Source organism: Heterocephalus glaber, unplaced genomic scaffold (genome assembly GCF_053883595.1).
Source record: "Heterocephalus glaber isolate CG9 unplaced genomic scaffold, H.glaber_assembly_v1.0 deba00001472, whole genome shotgun sequence".
In the NCBI taxonomy this organism is placed as follows: Eukaryota; Metazoa; Chordata; class Mammalia; order Rodentia; family Bathyergidae; genus Heterocephalus; species Heterocephalus glaber.
This window is the reverse complement of record NW_028258315.1, coordinates 11054579-11072785: the sequence shown is the minus strand read 5'-3', so window position 1 is coordinate 11072785 and position 18207 is coordinate 11054579. Positions and strand designations below refer to the sequence as shown.

General features: G+C 38.1%; 1 protein-coding gene across 2 annotated transcripts in view; it reads right to left on the bottom strand.

Moving 5' to 3' along the window:
• Positions 1-1586: 1586 nt before the first annotated feature.
• Tmem170b (transmembrane protein 170B) overlaps positions 1587-18207 on the bottom strand; it is a 37873-nt gene continuing 21252 nt past the window's right edge. The window contains exon 3 of one of the 2 annotated variants that reach the window (XM_004847693.3): positions 1587-9331. In XM_004847693.3, the coding sequence (XP_004847750.2) occupies positions 9201-9331 (131 nt within the window). In that variant the 3' untranslated portion in view covers positions 1587-9200. Of the gene's footprint in view, positions 9332-11999; positions 17725-18207 lie in introns of those variants that run through there. The other variant, XM_087181774.1, reaches the window with a different exon arrangement.

The window sequence follows — 18207 nt, the reverse complement described above, 5'->3', positions numbered from 1 at the left end:
CCATTAAGTCCCTGGTCAGTAAATTTGAGATGTTCTTCCCCCACAAGTCTGACGGGACTTGTTTGCTACCATAAAGCTGTTTAAGATCAAACCATCTTTCTAAATTTTCTTGCCTTGGTTTGGATCTGCAATGTCCCCAAAAGTCATGAACTAAAGGTTTGGTTGCCAACTGACGGAATTTTAGGAAGTGATTAGATAGTCAGGGCTCTAACTTCATCAAGTGGGTTAATCCATTCATGAGTTCATAGGTTGATAGCATTCTTGGAAGGTGGTGGGAAAAGGAAAGAGCCCCCAGCAGGAAGGAAAGGACCACAGGGGTGTGACCTAGGTTCTCCCCCTGGCTTCTTTCCACTGCATCCTGTGTGCCCTGAGGAACGAGGTGACATCATGTGCTGCCTCCCTACAGCCCCAGAAAAAACGGAGCCATCTGACCATGGATTGAAACTTCTGAAACCAGGGGCCAAAATAAAGCTTACTTCCCCTAGGCTTTTTCTCAGGTATGTGGTCACAGTGACAAAAGGGTGACACCCTCCAGCTCTGTCCTACCTGGGTGGAAAGTGTGAAACTTAATGCCATCTTGAAACACTCACCAAGCATCAGAGAACCCAGATAGCTTACTTAGCACATAAACATGTACTTCAAGAGCCAAAGGTAAAATAAAAATCTTGTTTTATGATCTCAAAATTTAAATTTTGGTCAAAAAGTTTCTAAATTTGTGGTCAAGGAAAATATGTATTTGGTCGTCTTATAATTCATATGGTAGAATTAAAAAGTTACCTGGAAAAAAGTAAAATACCCTTCAATTTTATTACAGAAAATAAATGTCAGTGTTATGCATGCACAACTTGAAAAGGGAAGCTAGTTTTTATTCCCACAGGGTTGGTAACATTTACAGGCACTGGCTGTCAGTTCCATTCTCTCTGCGGGCAGGAGAGTAGCTGAGCCTCCTTCAGAAATTCCTAACAAAAATTCCAATTATGCATAACTTTGACAATTCAAATGATGAGTTGTTAACTTTTCCGTGTTTTTTTCTTTTTGTACTGGGGATCAATCTCAGGACCTTGTGCTTGCTAGGCAGGCGGCGGCAGCACAGAGCTAAATCCCCATTTTTCAACTATCAATAATGTCATCTGGTCCTCATATAATATCTCATTATAGGTAAGAGAGACTATTCTGGAACCAACAGAGCACAGTGGGGGAAATACAATAAGACAACAGAAAAACCCAACTCGGTAGCCATGAGTTGTGTGATGTTAAGAAATTTCCCACCTTAGATGCATTATCTACAACATGGGGATGGAAGACATCATTTGAAGGATTAGCTTCAGTGCCAAAGGGTACATATGAAATGTCCACCAGATACTCAAGAAATGGTAGTGTATTATTACTACAAGTGACAGCATGTTTCTTAATATAGTATGTGACTCAGGACTGGTCCTAGGTCAACCTAGAAATAGGGCTAAATTTGCCTTCACCTCCAAAATCCACAGGGAAAATTAGCCCAGAAAAAATAGACAAAAAGCCAGGAAAAGACACTGAATCTACCACAAGTACAGAAGATATATCACCAAGAGTCACACACCCTGTAAAGCTTTTAAAGACAGGTTTATTTATATATAAGTGCATGAAATTGAATACAGAAACTTTATTAAAATACTGTATATTACAAATTTTTAATCCAATAAATTCTGTGTAATGACATTGAAGTGCTGGATTCACTTTTAACAGATGTTTTGTGTGTTATCAACAGAGTTCACCCTGTACATTACAAAGAGGAGAGCCGCACGTGGACCTTAGAAGTGGTCCGTGATCAGACAGCGGATGATATTAATTGTGCATCTTTTCTTTAAAGTAATGAAATTGAAACCCAAATCTTGTCCCGTTAGACCAACTTTTTCATAATCAAAAATAACTTGCATACGTTATTGCTGCCCTGTGAAGAAAACGAGTGGTGAAAAATAATTTAAATGAAGATCAACATTTCTAAGGCTAACCTGATACTGCAATTAAAATACTTCAAATTCACTGCAAAATGTTCTCCGGGAAAGTATGCTATATACACAATGAGATTTGTACATGAATCGGGAAATAAAAAATTGCTTATATAAAATTAAAAATCAATAGTATACAATATTTACAGTTTGTTAGGTATTATATATAAAGTTTTTTTAAATAATCCTTCAAAGTTAAACTATTATGTAAACATGCAGTACACATACTCATACAGTGTAGTTTATAGTCTTAACAGAGGGGGAAACTGTGTTCACATAATGCAGGGTACTTCATCAAATATGCTTTTGTTTTTCTGTATTACCCCTCCAATGCTTATTCTTGTCTTTAAGCTTCACAGTACATTTAATATTTCTATAGTAAAAATAAATCCCTGATGATAAACATATTTCTAAAGTGTCTGCCCCATACTAAAATATAAAACTAACACAGTTCACACTAGGATCTCTAGTTTACAACAAAACTAAAAATCTAAATGGTTGACTACATTTTTCTCTGTTTCATACTTTGTTGGAAAAATTTTAAAAAAGAGAGGAAAATGCCACATCATGAGAACATAATGAAAGTAGTTGTCATCTGTCCTAGCTGATGGCTAAGTAGCTGATTTAGAGTGAACCGTAAGGAGTTAGTAGCCAGGACGTGTTTCCATGACACCCTTCATAACTCTGGGTCTCCAGTCACAAGTGATGTGAACACAGACACCTCATTGGCGCCAATTCTGACTTTTGCTAAACCACTTGGCAAAAGTATTTTAACTTCCAAGGCACTAAGGCATCATTTAGCTTTTAAAACTGGTACTGTGATTTAACTGACTCATCAATGGTCTTCTAATGCCTACCAGGTAAACTATATTGTTGGTACTTCAGTGAAGACATTTTATTAGCTAGTCAACTTTAAGATGAAGTTGCTCCCAGAAAGACTAGAGTCAAGGGCTAATACTTATGGTAGAAATCATATGAATTTTAACAAGTTGTAAATTTAAACGAAAAATACTGTGGAATTTCATATTTGTTCGTCTAAACATGCAGAGCCCCTGTGTGAAGGTATGTGGGCATGTTGGGGAGAGACCCATAATGTTTTGAATTCCTCCATGGTAAATGCACTCCATATTACAACACTAAGAAAATGTCAACAATTAGCTTATCAACTCACCCACTACTGAAAGTAAACTATTTTTATATGTACTCAAACAAGTACCTCTATTTGCTTTCTATGGAAAAACTTTAAAATGTCTCATCCCCAAGATACTCGATGAAATCTATATACTTTAATTTTTTTTTAAAAAAAGCTTTTCATCATCAATAGTACTTTCAAGCTAATATTCATTGAAACAGGGTTCTAAAACAGGTAATGACTTTTAGTAATCACCAATTTGTATTCAGGAAAAAAAGTTATGGTCATGAGATTCAGATAATTATGCATTTTAGTCTCTCTTTCCATACATCTGTGACATACTGCTTTCCAGTTTCAGTTATAAACCTAAAGACATTTCCCAAAATAAGACAGTCACGTTACTACTCATGGTTTATACACTTCGTACTGGTACAGGAGACAATCCAAAATGAAACATAAGAGCTGCATGCTATCCTGACTTGCCTATAGCTATTTATTTTTCAAAAAGATAATGGCTGCATAACCATTGGTGTTGAAAATTATCTTCTGTATCAGCATTCCAGCTTCTATCAAAACACTGTGCATGTTTAAACTATAATGTAGGACATCTGTTTAGAAAAAGGAGGAAGGACTTTTAAAAAACTGTCAAATTAGTTCTTAAAATCAAGGAAGGGTTATTATGCAAGTTCAACATATGTGCAATGCATGTGAAGAGTATGAAAGTGAATCCCCTAAATTCAGAGGGAGATGATTACTTTTATAGCTAGGCTCTCAGAAATTTGAGTGGTGATATTAATTTAATAAAGAATTCATCAGTACATCTCCACATTTAGTGAAACTATTTAATATATTAAGTACTATTTCCCCCAAATTCACAGCTATATTTTGAGATAAGTAATTCTGCAACTTTAATAACAGTGCATTTTCTGTAACAGAACAGAGATGCTCAAATTACAAGGGCAAAACTATAATCACACACACACACACACACAAATACACACGTAGCAGAACTTCAAATACACTGTGGTTAGGGGCACGCACACGGAAGGAACACAGCACTACGTAAACATGCAGGACGCACAGTCATACTGTGTAGTCAGAGTCTCAGCAGAAAGGGGAGCTGTGTGCTCACAGGGCAAGGTGCTTCACGTACCCATCAGACCTCCAACATTTCTTCCTGTCTTTAAACTTCCCTCAGCTACAAAACGCTACCACATTTGAAAAATGTTAAAAATTTTAATCAAATGATGTCCCTTCTATCTTGACGAGTTTTAAAGGATGGGACATGAAGGGAGATTACCAGACCATTTGATTACTAGTCAATTTTAGTCACTGAGAGTCTCACTCCTGATTATTAAAAGAAACAGTAATTTACCCAGTTACCCAACATATACACCAAATTCTCTGCAATCTAAATCTAATACTAATTTCTTCAGTAACTTTTCATGTTCCTCAGATCCTAAAAACTAGGTTTGAAGAGATTCTGTTTGAGGCTTGCTGGGAGAAAAATTTTAGCAAGAGAGAAGTTGTCTGTGAATGCTTCAGAAAGTGCTCTTGGCATCCTGTTACTTCCTGAATTATAAAATGGATATATATTTTAAATAAAAGCATTGCCTTTTGGGTTAAAGAAAACAACCAACAACCACCAGGGCCAACAACAGGCCCGGTCCACGGAAAGGACATAAACACTGAAGCCCAGCTCCGTGTTCTAACAGAATCGGCAGCGCAATGCAGAGGCTGACGTCCAAGATGGCAGGAGGAAGGTGGGTGTGTGGGGCAGAAAGGGCTGTATCTTACCCACTTTTCCATCTCTAAAACAAAGAGAATAATCTGCATGTATCAGAGGGTCAAGAAATGTTCTGAGTGAATCTAATCCCTAGGAAATAGGTAGGAAATGGTACAGGAGTAAATACTGGCCACTTCTATTCTTTCTACTATGACCAATGGCAACAGGAAGCCATAATTTAATCCTGATTGTCCTGGCCATTCCCACCCTACCAATTCCCAATGTGTTTTTAGATAAGTATCTGCTGATTTTAAAAATAAAGGGGTAGAGAAGAGGTGAAGGAAGTAAGATTACAAGAGAACTTTTTTAGTTTTTTTCATATATATATATATATATATATAGGAAAAATGTGGAAATGGAAGAAGAGTGAATTGTACAAAACAGAATCAACTGCTATGGTGAAATATAATTTTTAAAATATCCTGGTGACTAATTATTCACCATAATTACATATTGCTTTGTCATCATAAACAATTCTTATAATAATGATACAAAGTGTTAATACTTTCACAAGAAATGAACTGAAGCTCAGAGAGGTTTAATGAGTGTTTGGATCAAAAAGTTGGTGAGTGACAGCCTGGATTCAAGCCTATGCCTCTAGAGTCTAATGTTTTCACTGTGTCACAGCAACGGCATCTCAGCTAGTGAAATTCCATTTAGTAGACATATTGGGAAAATCAGAAGGGGAGTGGGGGACAGAATCTGAACTGCTAACCAAAATCATGAACTGAAATGCTGCCCCAAGCTTTTTAGGGTCTGAAATTGCTTTGCTAGCTCTTGGTGGGCTCGATCAAGGGCAGGAATCCCACTGTAGCCATATTTATTCTGACAGACAGCATTTCGTATAGCACTCTGCACACATGAGATCTGCAAGAAGTGTTTACAAAACTGAGTTAGCTGGCATGGTGGGTGCTGGCATGGGCACAAGAGAGTGGAAACTCCACCTTCCTCGGCTTATTTAGAGGCTCGGAGAACCTTTTCCAACAACATTCTTTGATTTTGTAATTATCCCTGTTCCTACATCACAAATAGCAAATATACAGGCCAACTCATTCTTTTTCCTTTCTCTCATTTAAAGAACACACACAACACTTGAGGGTTTGGAAATGTAGCAGGTGAAATGTATATAGCAAATCCTAAGACAGCATATTGGGTAAGACTCTAACACTGCTTGGTAAACATTAGGATCTAAAATAACAAGCTGCACGCAATGAATATGCCATGATTCAGAACTTTCCACAGCAACCAACCGAACTGTGCCATGGGGTGGGTTAGCTGTACTTCCTTCTTTTAAAGGTTTTGAGTACTGTCTATAGCTTACATGAGGCCCCCTTGGCTACTCTGTTCTATGGACATCTCTAACCAGATGTTATGTGGTAACTTTGGGCATCTAGGAGTTCCTTCTTAGGGGACCTGATTTCACTATCAGAAATATTTTGATAAATATTTTAAAGCAAGTGTCAACTGCAGAGGATTCTCTCACTTCCTTTTTGCACTTGTCACAAAGAAAACGTACTGCTAAATCACATACAAATTTTAAGAAAGTGTAGCCCAATTATGTCAGTAAGGGCTTTTGTCATGTCCCAAACAAGGATCTCCCACACTACTACACCAAAAAAATTTTCCCGGGATTAAAAAAATCTCAAACATCTTCAAATCTACTTAAAAGACCATTCAACCAAACAAGTGTAACAAATTCACTAGAACATCAAAGTGTTCATTAAGCAAAAGCTTTCCAATTGGAGTGTATCCATATATAGCTCTTTATATATGTATATAATGATATATATATCTGTGTATATATATCATTAAACATTTATCTCTATAAGAAAACCATTTACTTTTAGAAATGCAGTGTATAAACAGTTATTAAGACAATTGATAAATTCATACTATTCAACATTTCAAACATCAAAACAGTGAGAGATGCACTAGATCTCAATGGAAATAACTGAGAGCAGCAAAGAAATCAAAAATGTCCCCCTAAATATTAAAGTATACAACACACTCAATTCTTAATGTAAATCAACTTGATAGTGGCATAACTTCAGGGCATTCTACAAACTAATTATTAACCACTCAATCATACTTTCATCCTAGAGGAAAAATAAGAGTTCAAATCTCTTTGGTCCATAATTCATATAGTTAATGTATCCAAGGTATTTTCTGGATTATGAACCATATGTTCTATATTATCTTACCATGTAACTGTCACAAATCAAAAAATAACCATATGTTAAAATATTCAGTCTATAGATCTGAAACAATTTCCATATGCTATTAGTAATTTCTCTGGAAGAACATGAATGTTTTAAATTATTGATAGAACAGCCAAAGTAAAGGAAGAACACAATTCAAGTCTATCAGAAAAGGAGAAATCTAACTGACTTGAAAAAGTTATGTCTAAATTTAATTTGAGGAAACATCAGGAATATAAACAACATATGAAAATAATAATAGGCTTTTATATCATAAAAGAATTAAGTTTAAGATTTACCTTAAAGATCTCTATGAACTCACAGTTGCTCATTTTTTAAAACAAATTTCCAAGCCACAATGTTAGTAAATCCCTAAAATGGGCTTTGAGACTAAAAGGACCCCTTCCTCAAATCCTAGCTAAGTTTATATATTCACTTTGGTGGAGAAAAAGTATTTAAGTCTGAAATTTCACCAGATCTAAAAGAAATCTACTTAAAAAAATAAAATCAGGTCAAACAAAAAGGCTAGGGTGCTAGGTTATCTTTTGAATTTTCTTAGCTTCTGGGCAATGGCTCTTCTGCAACTGATGCCCAAAATGTCTCAGAGGAGACCGACTTGACCAGGGTCTGTGTTCTACCTACTTCTTGTATTTTTATAGAAAACTATGTACCTACCAACACTTCTTAAAATGTTTTATACAAAGGACATTTCCATTTTTAGTAAGTGTGATAAGATTCTAATAAACTTAAATCATAACTTCTCAAAGTAAATAGGCTTAAAACTGAACAGTATAAATCAAGAACTGAACAGGGCTGGGGATTTAGCTCAGTGGTGCTGCCGCCTGCCTCGCAAGCGCAAGGTCCTGAGTTTGATCCCTGGTACCAAAAAAAAGAACTGAACAACCGAACTGAATCACTTGAGTATACATTCTGTGCTGCACTGATATGCTGAGACTGACAAATTTTTAAATTATTTACTATATTCCCCATGATTAGCAGAATCATGACGCTGCAGTAAGATAGCTTATTATCCTTCCTATATAGCTTACTGGTTACTTATCTACAAAAGGAGCCTTTTACTTCCAGAGCCTAATTTAGTCCACTCTTTAAATAGTTAATACTCCAGAATGAAAAAGTTTTGTCAAAGATCAAGATGTACGATATAACCCCACTATAATATTAATTATAAAGATGGTTTCTCCATGAGATACAAGGCAAAAGCTTTCTTTAGAGGAGACAAAGAATGTAACATGCATTCCAGACGTTTTTCCCTTACAAAATCTAGAAAAAAATTTCAAATTATATTTTATGACACACAAATGACAATCAGTATGTGTGAAACATAACATTTTTGAATTCTTATAAACAGTATTTATGCATGAGGGAAACTATTAAAAGGGTGTTGTTAGTGAAAAGTACGCACCCTATAGATCTAATTTGAGTCCTTAAAACAGTTTAGCTAGTCTTCCATTAAGAAGACTATTATTTTTCACATAAGTTAAAAAACAATAATGCCTAAACATACTAATGCCCTAAATCCCAGAGATGCTCAACATTAAAAACCAAGCAATTTCTCTCACATGATATGATTCAGGGTTTAGCACTCAGACGGGATTTAGCATTACAAAACAGTCTCACTACATTACCTGGATTCATGTCAACTATGCTCACAGCACTCATCTACAGCTACACTTGCAAATCGTCACACGATCAGCGTGAACAAAAGCGAAGAGTTTGGCACATGTATCAATTCCTCTCAGAACGTCCCTGGAACTCAATACAACACTGGTAAGAACGATGATCCGAACACCAACGTTAACCTGATTGGCAGCTAAACAAGGTGCTTTTTCTTGCAGCTTCACGTAGGTCTCAGTGCACCTTGCCTGGAACAGAGGCACGTAAGGTGCAGGGCGGTAGTGCAATCGCTTGAACACCAGAGGGCAGTCTTTCCATACAGCGCGAGGGCTTCCTTAGGCTTTGACTTGCTCTGGCCTTGTTCTTGCACAACTTCATTTCCGCTTGCTAACAATGCCATTTTCAGGAAATCTGTACATCCGTTTTCTTGTGTGAAATAAGACATTCCCTCAGAAACCTCAAAGTGTAGCGAGGATCCTTGAGAAGGAGATGATTAATGTCAATACAGTCTGCCCGACGCCCCACACCAGTGCTTCCAAAGGGGCCATGTTCTTCCCCGCCACTCTATAGATGCCCGCAACCGCTGCACCTGCAGGGAGACAAAGCACAGCTCACCGTCTACCGCATACCTGGGCGGCCACTTAGGATCTCTGCTCAGTCAGCAAAAGCCTGTTCCTCACCGCTCATTCTCATTTGGTACATTTTCCAGGCTTCCGTGTGACTGGTAAAGTCACCTTTACTTTACCACATTTAACCACATAATTGAAAAACCAAAAGATGTATGTGTATAGTACATACTGAATATGTAATTCCAAATTTGCTCATAACATTAATAACCTGAATCAAGAAAAGGAATATCAAAGTAATTGCTAGCTCAGGCTGCCTGGAACTGGCAAACAATGCTGTCACTTCAAGCTTCCTATACTTCCATAAGGTGAAGAGCAAGGTTCTAAAGCTGGACTCGAGAATTAAAATCCAATTTCTACCACTTAGAAGCTCATTACACTGGGTAATCACAACCTCTCATACCTTATTTATTCAACTACAAAGTGGGTGCATGTCCACACTAAGAGGCCATATCATAACTGCATCAATAGTGGCCAGTCCTAGTACATGCCCCACAAATTTCAGCTAGTAGTCCTCGCAGTAAATGATAAAGGTTATTCCAGTAGTTTACCACTCCACAAATGGGGTTGGAACAACTGCATAGCCATTTGGAAGAAAGAAATTGAGATCTCTGTTTTACAATGTTCCCTACAGTAAATCTCAGGTGGATTAAAGAACTAAATGCTAAAAACAAAACTACAAATAATTAAAATATAAGCAGATGTGTTTAGGATCCTATGAAAAGAGATGATCTTAAACCATAAGAGCAAAAATTCTAAAGCTTTGACATCGTGGCAAAATAGAAAACTGTTACATGTGAAACGAACTGAGTATTAGCATCCAGAATATAGACACACACATACACTTGAACAAATACACATCTAATAATCAGTGCAGCACTTGCTGCAATCAAACAAAACAAAAACAACTGTCCTTCGGCTGGAAAACAGGTAAAGTATATAAAGTCCATACCGTGCAATGCATACAACTTCAAAATGAAAATACAGATCTTTACAAGGTGACACTGAAAGAACTTAAGATACATCATTGATGCGACAAAGACACAGTAAATAAAACATAAAACCATATGTAAGTCCCACAGTACAAATATACATACATATATGGTACCTATGTGTACATATGTACAAATGAATGTAATGCATAAACAAAACCTGGGGGATAAATACCAAACTCAAAGGAAGGGTGACTTTTGAGAAGAGCACTGACTTGAGAGTGCTCAAGGAACTACTTTATTCACATGTATTAAGTTTGTAATACATGTGGCACGCCAAAGCGGGATGGTGATGAAAAGCAAAGGAGGGAGGGTATATGGAAACCCTCTGCACTTCCTGTGAACCTAGAACACTCTAAAAATAAGGTACTGTTTGAAAACAACACAAAAAAGTTTTACATACAAAACACAGTGGCATATTACTTATATATTTAAAATCCAATTTCTGCATCTAATTTGACTAAACTTCCCTATACTTCTAAGAAGCTTTCCTTTTAAAGGCCAAGATATCTTTTCATTCTATTATTCAAACAAAAATATCTGTATATGAGGACAAAGTTCAGTAAACTCTTGATTTTAAGTAGCAAGGAATAAATGTACTCCAAATACGAATATACCACTGTTCATCCATTCTGCTGTGTGCCAGGTATCTTCATTGCTGACCTGACTGAATACAGAGACTCCTGGGGAGCTGATGGGGTCATGCAGCCAGATCAATCCCCAGATGTTCACACCAAACGTGCTGCTGCGAGGCCCCCAGGAGGAGGGGGTGATCACAGGGCTGTGCCTTTGGAGGGTGTGTCTCTTCCTGCTCCTCTTCCTCTGTGCTTTGCTTCCAGCTGCCACGCAGAGAGCAGCTGTGCTCCACCCTCGCTCTCCCACCCTGACGTTCCAGCTTTCCAGCAGCCATCCACAGACTGAAACCTCTCAACCGGAGCCAAACTAAACCTCTCCTCCTTGAACTCCAGAGTGTCAGGTATTCTGTCCCAACAATGTGAAAGCTGACCAATACATATTACTGATGACACTCCAGTCCTTGACAACCATAAACACTACTTCTATGAACATCCTTGTACCCCTTGCACACAAAAGCAGTCAAGAGTCTCTCCATGATCTATGGGTAGAAGGAGACTTGCTCAGCCTTATGGGATGGGCATTTTCAGCTTTACTAGGCAATCCAAATTGTTTTTCCAAATTAGTTGTACCAACTTACGTTCATTTCCTCAGAAGCAGTTGATAATTTTCTTGCCAATCTGGTAGGTGAGAAATCTAATCTCTATGATCAGTTATAATTCCCTGATAATGTCATTAGGCTTCACTTCATGTATTATTCCCCATCAGGTTTTCTAAGTCTATAAAATCCTCATCAAATCTTGTGTTCATTTTTCCACTGGGTCATCTTTTTTCTATTTGAGTTTAACAGTATAGTTTGATAATCTTTTTATATTTATATATGTTAATAAACATCTCCCTCTAATGGACAGTGTAGCTTTCAGTCCTTTTTTTTTTTTTTTTTTTTTTTTTGGTACCGGGGATAGAACTTGGGTCCTTGAGCTTGCGCAGCAGGCGGCGAAACCACTGAGCTAAATCCCTGGCCCGTAGTTTTCATTCTTTATCTTCTGCTAAGCAAGAGCTAGTAGAAAAAATACAGTCTTTATTTTCTTGGTGAATTAGGAGGCTAAATTAATAAACAAGAATAAAGAGAAAATAAATGGAACTGAAAATAAATATAAATATATAAATATAATATAAACAATATAAATGTCAAAATAAATGATATATATCTGGAATTTCCTCTGTGAACAATGGCAGAATCAGTTAGAAATAGGGAAAACCCTTAAGTGTTCAGTAGCAAGTGAAGACTGGCATAGTGAGTATAAAGTAGAGAAAGCAATACTGCTGAGCCACTCTGAAGGAGAGTAAAAGGAACCGAGAATGGAAGAGTCATCAGTGAACAGGGTGATTTGCTCTGCACATTTCCTGACAGAGAGCAAGTAATACAGGTACGGGCAGAATGTGCTTTAAGAGTGCATTGATTCTGTCAGTCTGTGTAGTCAGGTTAGAGGCAGGCAGCCTACAGTCCACGTCTTAGTCACTTTTCTCATCACTGGGACAAAATACCACTAAAAGGAAAGGTTTGTATTGGCTCGCATTTTAGTCCACAGTCCTGGCTCCAAGATGGCCTGGCACAGAATATGGTGGAGGAACAGCTACTCACCTCACCACACCCAGGGAGCAGAGAGAGAAGGGAGGAGCTGAGACAGGAGATAAACCCTTCTAGGCCACGCCCCCAGTGACCATCTCCTCTGACCAGGCCCCACCTTCTCTAACAGCAAGTTGGCTATGAGCCCCCACAATCTCATCTCCTTCTAAATTCCTGGCCTATGAGCTATGAGCCCCTGAGGCCCTTGGGGACATTTAGATATAAACCATCACATCACAGGCCTAATATGGCCCACTTCCTGCCTGTGAACTGAGAATGGTTTGTACACCTTTGAATGCTGGGGGAAAAAAAAACCTAAAGAATATTTTGTGATACATAAAAATTACACGAAATTTAAATTTTAGTGCCCACACATAATGTTGTATTGGAATAAGCTGCACGTATGTGTGACACTGAGCCACCTTTGCAATCCAAGGATAACATTTGCACAGTGAATGAGCCTCTACTTTTTGTTTAGCAGCACATTAGTGCTGGTCTCAGACAATTAAGCTGTGCACGACTTTCACTCCTATTTTCTACAATTAACTTGGTAAATAGGAACCATTTCTTGAAAATTTGATTGATCTCATCTGTGAACCCCATTTGGGCCTCAGGTTTTTGGGATAAAGAGTCTATAACATTTCTTTAAAAAATAATTATTGTTCTACTAATATTTTCCATGGCTAATTTTGATATTTTAAATTTAGGAATATATTGGTGTTCATAAAAGTATTTTATTGTTATAATTCTTTTGTTTTATCTTTATTACTGGAAAATAGTTATTTCTTCTACTATAGTGTATAATTTACTTTTCTGTCTTTACAGTTTACCAGCAATCTATCTCATCTGTCCAAATATAGTTTTTGTTAATCTTCCATAATGACAACTTGCAAAAGTTATAGTAACTCTCCATATCAATAAGACTAAACAATAATAAAAAAGATGTCATATGTAACAGTCCTAAGTGTTCAGGAATTAACTTAGTCAAAAACATATACAAATCTCTTATAAAATCTCTTAAATCTCTTTAATTCTCTTTAAACTAATAAAACACAAAGATGATCTCAATAAATGGAGATACATTACACGTTCACAGGTGGCATAATTTAATATGTCAATGAGTCCCAAATTAACGTCTATATTCAATTAAATCTGAATAAATATCAGAATCCATACTTTCTGGGGACTGCGTAGATATATTCTAAAATTGACATGAAAGAACAAAGGAGCAAGGCTAGCTATGTTAAATGTGAGAAGGAAAGTAACAGTAAGGACCTACCTGACAGACAGCAAGACTCACTGCAGAACCACAGGCCTAAGACAACACTGGGCCCACTGAACACAAGAAAGGACCGACAGGTTGGAATATTCAGACACAGAGCCCTGGACCTCGAGGGGGTAATGAGCAAAACGAAGGCACGAGGGAACGGGCAAGGTTTTAATGCCTGGTGTGGTAAAGACCGACTTAGCATGTGGGAGGGAAAACCCCACCTGGAGCCCTAATACCAAAGACAAAGGAAGACGCTGGGCTGGGGTGAACTGTGTGCTGTTTTGGTGAGAAAACGTCTCCATTGGCACAAGCTCTGCCTCTCCTTCCAATATGCCGCCATCTGCCTTTGTGCCACAGCGGCAGAACTGAACAGCTTTGACAGAGGCCGCTGACCCAGGAGGTCTAAAACATTTACAATCTGGCCCTCTAAGAAAATGTTTGCTAACTCCTGATCTAGATAAATTAAAGAGCTTAATATAAAACAAAAATAACAGAAGAAAATACATCGGGGTATCTTTTGACTTTGATATGAGAAAGAACTTCTTCAACAAAGCCCTAATTAGACTATAAACCATAAGGGAAAAAAAACTCTTTAAACTGATTGCACTAAAGTAAAGCATTTTTACTCAATAAATGACACCATGGATGAAAATAACTGAGCAAAGGCTGAAAGAAGTTATTTGCAAAGTCCAAGACCAACAGGAGAACAATCTCTAATACATGAGAAACACCTGTAATTTAATAAGGAAACAAAAGCATTCAAAGAAAATCGCAGACTTCCTGCCAATTGTTTTTCTAGGATAATCTTTTTGGGGTGGCTGATGCTAAGAAACAAATGCCATCTCTACAAATTCAGAGTCAGGAGAAAGAAAAACCCTTGGAATAACCTACAAAGAAAGGCTCTGCCTTACTACTTAGCAGTGATGAGATGAGTTATGGTTTCGCCTGAAGATGAGGAGCGTCTTATTGGATGGGATTGAAGAGTTACAGCTAGCCTGGGCACACTGAAGGGGACATTTACAAGATTGTGGTTGTTTTTAAAGACTAAAAGTATAAATAAAGATCAAAATGTATAATTGATATTGTGAAATACGAAGAAAAGGTCTAAATGAGTAGGGGAAGTGGGAGGAGCAGGGGAAAGGAAAGAAGGAAAAAGAAAAAATACCAGAAAAGGAAAAAAATGGAAACAAAGTCTTTGTAAATAGAGAAGGGTTGAGGGGGTGAAGGGAGGGCAGGAGAATGGGGCGAAAATAAGAACCAAGATACATCACGTAGAGGTTCAAGATCCCAGTGATGAATGTAACTGTACTGTATACCTAAAATGTACCAATAAACTTAATGGGAAAAAAAGAAAATCACAGAATTTAAAGAAGCAATGTACAGAAAAAACCCTAAATATATAATAAACATGGGAAGAGATGCTGCTCATTAGTACACACAGAAATGCAAATTGAAGGACCCTAGTTAGCAAGACAGACTCCATATTGCTGCTTGACCCACTCCCTGCCTTTTAGATGAACTCAGAAGGAGGAAGCTTAGAAACCTCCTCCCCTTAGAGAGTCTCTTAGAAACAACAATTAATCCACTATTGTTTCACAAATGTTCTAACAGCAGGACTTTCCACTTCTGTACCTTTTGCTTGCTTTACTAGTTCTATCCCATGGGGGGCCTAGAAACTGTTGGCCTAAAAGGTGTATAAAACATGTTTGTCAACCCCCAGTTGAGGCTCGAGTCCGATGCTCGGCTCGGGTCCCGGCCGGTAACAAACTCCTATGTGGATTTAATATTGGTCTCTGGTTGGTTCTCTCTCACTGGGTGTAACATAAATAAGCCAATAATGAGATATCACTTTACACGTGCAGTCTGGCTGAAATAAAAGAGCTAACAGTTAGACATAGATGGAAAGGAACTCAGTTTATACTTCTGACATGAATTACCAATATAAACCACAACAAAAAAAAGATCACTCGCTTTTAGAAATAAAACCCCAGAAGCAGCAAATATAATAGAGAAGTACAAAACTGATTGAATGAACATCTTAGTGAATATGGGTATTCAGCTGCTTGCTGAATGAAGAGATAGCTAATCTGTGTCTACAGACACACAGAGAGAGCTGTGAGTGACCTAGTACCAAGAGCTTGCATTAAGAAGATAAATACAACTCAAAATTCATGTTTACTAGTTTCAATTCAAGTCTTTCCAACTCATAAAATCAGTGAGAAAAATTTAAATATTTTATTAATGTAGGCATAAATTCTTCCTTGAAATTGTGTCAGACACCTATTTTCAAGGATTTTAAACTATAACACTGCAGTTTCTAAAATCACTGGCTTATTTTATTGACTGAATTAATAGTGGGATATGTGTGTGTATAGATATGTATGTATCATTAGAAATGAATAGAAATAGAATTACATTTCTCACATACTCTTGAAAGTTTTCCAAAAACATGTACACATGCAAGCTGCTCCTACACCATCCCTCCTCCATACGTGGTTACAGCAGTTGCCAACAATGGCAGCTCTTTCCCCTCTCTCTGAATGCCACCACAGTGAATAATAATTGATTTGGATTCACTATTCTTTGTCACAGTTCTTACATCAACTCCTTTCTTTTCTTTTCTTTTTTTTTTTTTTTGGTTGTTTGAGGCAGGGTCTCCCTTTGTAGTTCAGGCTCGCCCTGAACTCACTATATAGCCCAGGCTGACCTCGAACTCACAGTGCTCCTCCTGCCTCAGCCTCCTGAGTGCTGGGATTACAGAACTCCTTTCTTTTCAACCCACAGCCATTACTCTAGATCAGCTCTGGGTCTCAAGCTTAGAAGCTAATTGATACCTCATAAGTTCTTTCTCCTCTATTTTTCCTTCCTTGCCTCCCTTCATTCTTTCCTTTATTCCTCATTCTAACCATTCATCCAAACAGTACTCTTCAGGCATCTATTATGTTCCCTACTGTTTTATTGTTCGAGGTACGGTGGTGATACAGATAAACAAAGTCCCTACTCTTTGTGCATTTTCTCTTGGTTCTTTACCTATACTCTTATGTTCAACCATAAAACAGATTTTCCCATTGAACTCTGTCTCTTGCCCACCCCATTCAAAAATATCTACTTATTTTCCATGGCCTGCAAGATAAAAGTCCAAACCTTCTGGCTGGTCTGCCAAGGCCCTCTAGGATCTGGTGCCATTCTCTCTTTCCAGCTGAATCCTCTATGCCTCATTATGTATATCCTGTGCTTCAGCTAAACCTGAGTCTTTATTTAAAGCCCCAACTATCACAGAATAAGGTGGTACTAGGCTACATAGATAGAACAAAAGCACGTACAAAAACTCAATACAACATAGCACAGAACATCCAAATACCAAATAAACAAAGGATGAGAAAAGAGACTACTATTTCCCACGAATATTTAATGATCCTCATCTTAGTGGCAGGGGACATACCAAGAGACACGGAAACAGGACTTTCCTCTCAAGACAAGAGATGCCAATCACTCTGGATCAGGTGAAGGAGGGAGGCCCCTGAACTATGAAGATAAAAGTCTTCCCCTTAATTCTGGGGCAACAGTCCACTAAAAGGAAGAAGCCCTTCATGGAGAACCCCAAACAGATGCAGTGGCAGCAGTGAGCTGTCCAGACATTTGGAAGCAGCCAGAATCGAATGCAGTGGAAGCCTCTGTTGCTCAGTGGGGGGACAGAGTGAGTAGCAGCACAGAGAAGGGGCAGCTGCTGCACAACCATGTTGAGGGCGCAGCTGTGGCCCTCTCCACTCTCAGCAGGACGCATCCAAGCTCTGCTCAAGCAGCAGCTGCAGAAACACGGCTAACTCTGTGACAGCAAGGCTGGAGCTGGGGCCCGAGCTCAGTGCCAAGAGGAGAACGTGGGGAACAGGCCTGTAAGAAAGTGCAAAGGGCAGCTGAGGACAGCACCTGCAGATCATCAGAGGACCCTCAGTTCTGGCAGGCCAGAAAGATTGTGTGTGTCATCACAATTTGTGTATGAAACAAAGGCAGTTATATTTTGTCGTCACAAACAGATGCCACAAGGGCCGGGGATGTAGCTCGGTGATGCCACACTTGCCTGGCAAGCCTAAGGTCCTGAGTTCAATCCCTTGTACCAGGAAAAAAAAAGATATTAAGAACAAACAGATGACACAAAGGACCAAAGGGCTACATTTTCACTTTTTAAACAACAATTATATTTTTCTGCCTACCTTTCCTCTTTATTAGAGAGAGACTTTAAAAGCAGAAAGTACATTCACTATCGGATAAATTTTCCCACTGAATTTCCAGATTTTTCTATTTCCCACAAAACCTTGCATAGGGACAAATATCTGTTCAATGAGTAAATCATCATCTTTACCATGCAGGTGACAG